At 37.2% G+C, this 6510-nt stretch overlaps 1 protein-coding gene across 2 annotated transcripts in view; it reads right to left on the reverse strand.

The window, feature by feature from the left end:
- Positions 1–1063: 1063 nt before the first annotated feature.
- Positions 1064–6510, reverse strand: part of LOC106867785 (uncharacterized) — an 83994-nt gene continuing 78547 nt past the window's right edge. For both annotated transcript variants that reach the window (XM_014912771.3, XM_014912772.3), the window contains exon 5: positions 1064–3964. In XM_014912771.3, coding sequence (XP_014768257.2) covers positions 3687–3964 — 278 coding nt within the window. In that variant the 3' untranslated portion in view covers positions 1064–3686. The remainder of the gene's footprint in view (positions 3965–6510) is intronic.

Here is a 6510-nt window from a genome sequence, read left to right on the forward strand (position 1 = left end):
TTTACTATTCGGTGTTGTTACTGCATATCTCTCACTCAGAGGTTTAAAACAAGTTGATTCTCTCTCTCTCTCTCTCTCTCTCTCTCTCTCTCTCTCTCTCTCTCTCTCTCTCTCTCTATATATATATATATATATATATATATATATATATATATATACATATATATATATGGATAAATAACAACTGATGGATAACGTTTCAATTCACTCCAACTGTTTCCAACGAATTTTTGATTAATGGAGACATTACATCATTAGGAAAAAAATCGTTTTCATCAAGTGAGTACATGAAGCACAACATTCAAAAACATTCAAAACCCAACGGGATACATTCATCTTGTGTACTCATCTTGCATTTCGACCTGACCTGGTACCTTACCTTTTAAGTGCCTGATTCATTTGAATCCTGATCTATGTGTGTGTGTGAGTTTGTGTGTGTACCTGAGTGTGTGTAAGCATGTGTGTGTGTGTGTGTGTGTGTGCGCGTTTGTGTCTGTATGTATAAGCATATAATGCATATATATATATATATACGCATATGTATCTGTATATATGTGCACATATATGTATATATATATATATATATATATATATATATATATATATATAGCTCTCTTCTCTCTCTCTCACTCTCTCTGTACACACACACACACACATATATATATATATATATATGTGTATCTACAAAATCACCAGCAACAGCAGAAAATAACAAACTCTATATTACTGGTACTTATATCAACCTCGGAGAAATGAAAGTAAAAATCGACTGTAGCATGATTTGAACTACAAACTTACAAGGTGGGGGAAAATTTTGAATACCATTAAAACAAGAAATCACCGGTTAATGGAGTTCGCAATGCAATTTCGGTTCTCGGTTTCAAACAGTTTCACTATATTTTGGCAATTTGGTAAAAAAAAAAAAAAAAATGCATAGCCACCACAAATACCTAGGTTGTCGTATCCCATATAAAATAAAAAGACCTCGAAAACAAAAAAAAAACAATAAAAAAACAAACAAAACCCAAACCCCTCCAAAAAACAAAAAACAAACAAACAAAGCTTTCTTAGACGTCAAGAAAAAATGGTTTCTAAGAAGATACAACAAATAGAATGATTTTATTATGTAAAGTAAGCAGAGCAGTGGATTGGCAGTCGTTAAGCCATCGGACAAAGTGCCTTGCAGTATTTAGTCTCGGTAGTCTGCGTTTTGAGTTCAATTCCCATTTAGGTCAGTTTTGATTTTCATCACTGCGGGGACGATGAAATGAATTACCATAGGCGCAGTCGTGGCTGTGTGGTAAGAAGTTTGCTTCCCAACCACATGGTTCCGGGTTCATTCCCATTGCGTGGCACCTGGGGTAAATGTTTTCTACTCTTGCCTCGGCCGACCAAATCCTTGAGTGGATTTGGTGGAAGGAAACTGAAAGAAGCCCGTCGTATGTATGTGCATATGTATTTAAGTATATATATGTATTTATATTTGTGTGTGCTTGTATCCATCTTTTTAGCCCCAACACTGCTTGACAACCAGAGTTGGTGTGTTTACGTCTCCGTAACTTAGCAGTTCGGCAAAAGAATCTGATAGAATAAGTACCAGGCTTTTAAAAAAAAGTACTGGGATCGATTCATTCGACTAAAAATTGTTCAAGGTGATGCCCCAGTATGGCCACAGTCTAAAGACTGAAACAAGTAAGAGATAAAAGAAGCAAGAATGGAAAAAAAAATATTTCCATGGTAAATATCCTGTTAGCGAACGACTGATCAGACAATCGCTTAGTTAACTGGTTGATCGATAGACTAATAAGAATAAGAATAAAGAAGTGAACTAGAACCCGTGCGTGTGTTTATTATTGGCAAAATGACCTTCTCGAGGCAAAAAACAAAATGCACTAATTTAAAAACCAGCAATGGTTCAAAGCTGCTGTTCCAATACAGTACTGCACATAACCTAAAAACAGATGTGCATCTTGTGGTGCCCTGAAAAAAAACTTATATGAATCTACTACTACTACTACTACTATAGGCACAAGAAAGGCCTGAAATTTTGGGGGAGGGGGCAAATCGATTACATCGACCCCAGTATTTCACTGGTACTTAATTTATCGATCCCGAAAAGATGAAAGGCAAAGTCGTTTTCGGCGGAATTTGAACTCAGAACGTAACGGCAGACGAAATACCGCTAAGCGTTTCACCCGGCGTGCTAACGATTCTACCAGCTCAACTACTACTACTACTACTCCTACTACTACTACTACTACTCCTCCTCCTCCTCCTCCTCCTACTACTACTACTACTACTCGTTTCTACTATAGGCATAAAGAAAGCCTGAAGTTTTGGGGGGAGGGGTAAGTCGATTACATCGATCCCAGTATTTTACTGGTACTTAACTTATCGACCCCGAAAGGTTGAAAGGCAAAGTCGACCTCGGCGGAATTTTGAACTCAGAACGTGCAGACGGACGAAATGCTGCTAAGCATTTTGTCCGGCGTGCTAACGACTCTGTCAGTCATTTCTACTATTGGCACGAGGCCTGAAATTTTCGGTGGGAGGGCAGTCGATTACATCGACCCCAGTCTTTGACTGGTATTTAATTTTATCGATTCCCAAAGGATGACTGGGAAAGTTAATCCACGGCGGAATTTGAACTCAGGCCATAAAGAGCGAGAAGAATTGTAAGAATTATGTCCGAAGCGTAATCGATTCTGCTACTTCGCCGCCTTTGCTAGACACAAATTCAGCAATTTTGGAGAGAGAAGGTTAATCGATACAATTGGTTCGCACTTGTTTCGTACTTTATTTTATCGACTCCGAAAGATTGTTTACGTCCCTGAACGGCTAAAGATGCTGATAGAATAAATACCAGGCTTCTTTTTTTTTAAAGGTACTGGAGTCGATTCATACAACTAAAAATTCTTCAAGGTGATGCCCCAGCATGGCTGCAGTCTAAAGAGTGAAACAAGTAAAAGATAAACGGTAAAGAAAGTAAGAATGGAAAGAAAAAATCCCTCACTGGATTTGAACTCAGAATCGGGAATATTTTTGTGGCAGAGAAAAGGAAAACGCCCCTCTTCTAAAAAAGGAAAACGCCCTCTTCCAGTTACGCCTAGGAGGTTCTATCAGAATATTAAATCGACTCCGATACTTGATTAAGACGTTGATCTCAGGCAGAATTGGAGCTTAGAAGCTAAAGGGCCGAGAATAAACAATTCTTTTCCGATACTCAATCGATTCTACTATAGATCGACCTCACTGCTTGTCTGGTATTTATTTTAACGATTCCGGAAGGGTTAATAGCTAAGACTACCTCAGCAGTATTCTCAGAACGTAAAAGGGAGGAAACTAAACACTGCAAATCATTTGTTCGACCACTTCACGTAACAGAAAGAAAAAAAAAACAACTATAAGCAGATCCATGCTTTCTTGTATACGAACGAGACCTCTTATATTTGTTGGGGAGGGAAATCTATCCTAGTACTTGACTGATAATTTATTTTATCGAACCCCCAGAAGGACGAAAGGCAAAGTTGACCTCGGTGGAATACTGAACTCAAAAGGTAAAAAAGGCGTGACTAAATACAACAAAGCTCTACTAATTCCACCAATCCAACAATGATGGTGATAATAATGATGACAATAAAAGTAATGTTAATAATTCACAGCGTTTCTTCTCTCTCTCTCTCTCTCTAATGTTTCTTTTGCTCCGAAGCCTTCTTAACGTTCGCGGTGCCAGGCGTTCGGGCTGTACGTTTCTGTGCAATACTGAGAAATGGTTTGAAGTATTTCCATTGGCAGTTTCTCATGCTACCACAGAGCGCTTCCTCTTTCAGTTGAGGGCATAAGTAACCATTATTCTTTCGTTCTTGAGTGACAAATCGGAACCGTTCCCGTCGTCCAAATCCACAGGTTTTCGAGCAGGGACCCCATTCACCCCAGTTGCTCACTTGACAGTCGAGAGGTATCGCTGAAAATAAAAACAACAAAAAGAAAAAAAAAAGATTAAAAAATTATGAATTGAAAACAAGAATAATCATAATCAAAGCATCGAGATATTGATTTCTTTTTCAGTAACACCAAAGCTAAAATTTATGGAATAATAACAATACGTTGTTTGAAGACTCATGCATTTTCGAAGTTTATATACCAAACATAAGAAGTAAATTGTCTTCGAACACAAATCATAATCGATCTGCGACATATGATTAAAAATATGGCCATCTTTTTTTATTATTGTTTTTAGACATGAATTATCTTGGATGACTTATTTTCACTAGAAAAATCTCGTGTCTAATTTTCAATCTATTTCAATCCAAGACATACTGTATGATACTAAAAGTGTCAAGACACACCATCAGCTTTTAAAAAAAGTATCTAAAAATAAAATAAATATTAGAATTGTCTTAAAATAGAGAATGTCAAACGAATTACGATTTATCACAAAGGATTACACAGGCATTGGTGTGATGTATTAAAAAATATTCATATTTTCTAAATATCCTGTTATTTTTTAATACACTTAAAACCTGGCGGCACACTTGCGGAGTGCACGTAGAAAAATAAGTGGAACGCAACAAGTGCAGTTGTTGGGTAACGTTTGCTCTGGTGTAATGTAACCCCACCACCTTTAGAAGGAGAGAAATTCAGTGGGGAAGATGCATGTAGAGACAATGAAATAACAACATAGTTGTGTTTATGCATTTTGGGAAGAAAACAAGACAATATTGAGAAATGAATGTGTATCCATGGTAGTGTATCAAGTTAGTACGGGGTAAAGGATTTTGTTCCAGAAAGTACAGTCCTTGGATAACTCGCAATAGAAGCTGGTATTACTGGTCTGTTTTGAGCTGTCTGAGTGCTTCATCTCAATAAAGGTCAACCTGTCAAATGATAACAGGACTCCTTTATCAATTGATTTTGTTGTCATATCACTTCGGTTCCGAAAGAGATGAAGCGGATGTAGGGGTTGGCGAACAGTTTTTCTTTTTTTCAAGTCGAATAAATACAGATCAGAGTGGCTCTTTACAAACAGTCCAACAGAATTGAAATGTTCCAAACGACATTGTTTGAATTCGGTGAAGTCATCAGTGTCACGAATTTTGTTTTCTGAGCCATTAAAATAGCCCAGTGTCAAAAGATAGAGTTAATTTTTGTTTGTTTGTTGTTGAGTGGGATGAGTTGAAGTTTCTACTTGAATGGAGATGATTTGACCAGAATGGTAGTTATAGCATGTGTGAAAGGCAATGTGGATCGAGCAGGTAGTTAAAAAGTGAACTAATAGAGTTAATTAGATATCTTAAGGAAATCATAGAGTGTGTTCCTGATGTTATGTATTTCTGGACATGTGTCTGTGGAGTGCTCAGCCACTTGCACGTTAATTTCACGAGCAGGCTGATCGACATCGTAAGCGACGGAATGCCAGAGAGAGAGAGAGAGAGAGAGAGAGAGAGAGAGAGGCTCAGTCAGAGCTAATCTAGGGCTAAGCAGCCTCAACTTGCGCAGTGTTGTGTACGGTATGGATGAATGCCGATATAATTTGCATGCCGTTGGAGAAGTGTATAATTGTATAAGGTTAATGTAGTAAATGTTCGATTGAAACTTTAAAAGGTTAGAGACTAAAAGGAGAATACAAGTGAGCCAGAGCTCTTTATTGATATTGTTGGGAAAAAGAAGACTTAGACAAATTATTAAACAGCGTCTGGAGAGTGACAACCAGTATGGCTGGAAGGATTATTTATTTATCCCACCTAATAACGTGATTAATATAGCAAATCTGTGAGGAAGAGAAGACAAAAATCAATACGGTGTTGCTCATATATTTCCTCGTCTGCAATACATTCAAATCATAATAACCGACTGTCCCGCGATTTTAAAAATTTTGTATAGTTATGTAAATAATAGCAAAATGTTGATTATATCACAAAGAAAGCGAAAATGAAATATAAAATTGTGTTTGAAAGAATTCCTTTGAAATTAATTTTTCCAGAAGAGATAATCACTGAAATCTTAATAGTTATATTTTGTTGTTGTTGCTTTTCATTTCATACAATCAGTCTGTTCATGTAATGTCAAAGACTGGCTAATTTTGACAATGAGATAACCGACCATATCCTATTTAGTTAGATGGTCGTTTCTCACCTATGGCAACATTCTGACTTTACAACTAACTGATTAGCTGAATCATTATGAATCATGATCGGATTTTCTAAATGATATGACTAATGAAATTTTTTTCCTCTTCTCTCTCTCTCTCTCTCTCTCTCTCTCTCTCTCTCTCTCTCTCTCTCTCTCCCGCTCTTTTCTCTAATAGAAACGATACGTTTTGTTCCTGACGCCATTGGAACACAACAAAGGTCAAAGAATGACTTAATCAGCACGTTTGCATAAATGAAAGAAGGAATAGAAAAGAGAGACGAAGAGAGAGAGAGAGAGAGAGAGAGAGATTGAGAGAGAGAGAGAGATTGAGAGAGAGGGAGAGAAAGAGAGAGAGAGAGAGAGAGAGAAAGAGAGAGA

This window comes from Octopus bimaculoides, chromosome 2 (genome assembly GCF_046866305.1).
Source record: "Octopus bimaculoides isolate indiv1 chromosome 2, ASM4686630v1, whole genome shotgun sequence".
NCBI classification, from domain to species: domain Eukaryota; kingdom Metazoa; phylum Mollusca; class Cephalopoda; order Octopoda; family Octopodidae; genus Octopus; species Octopus bimaculoides.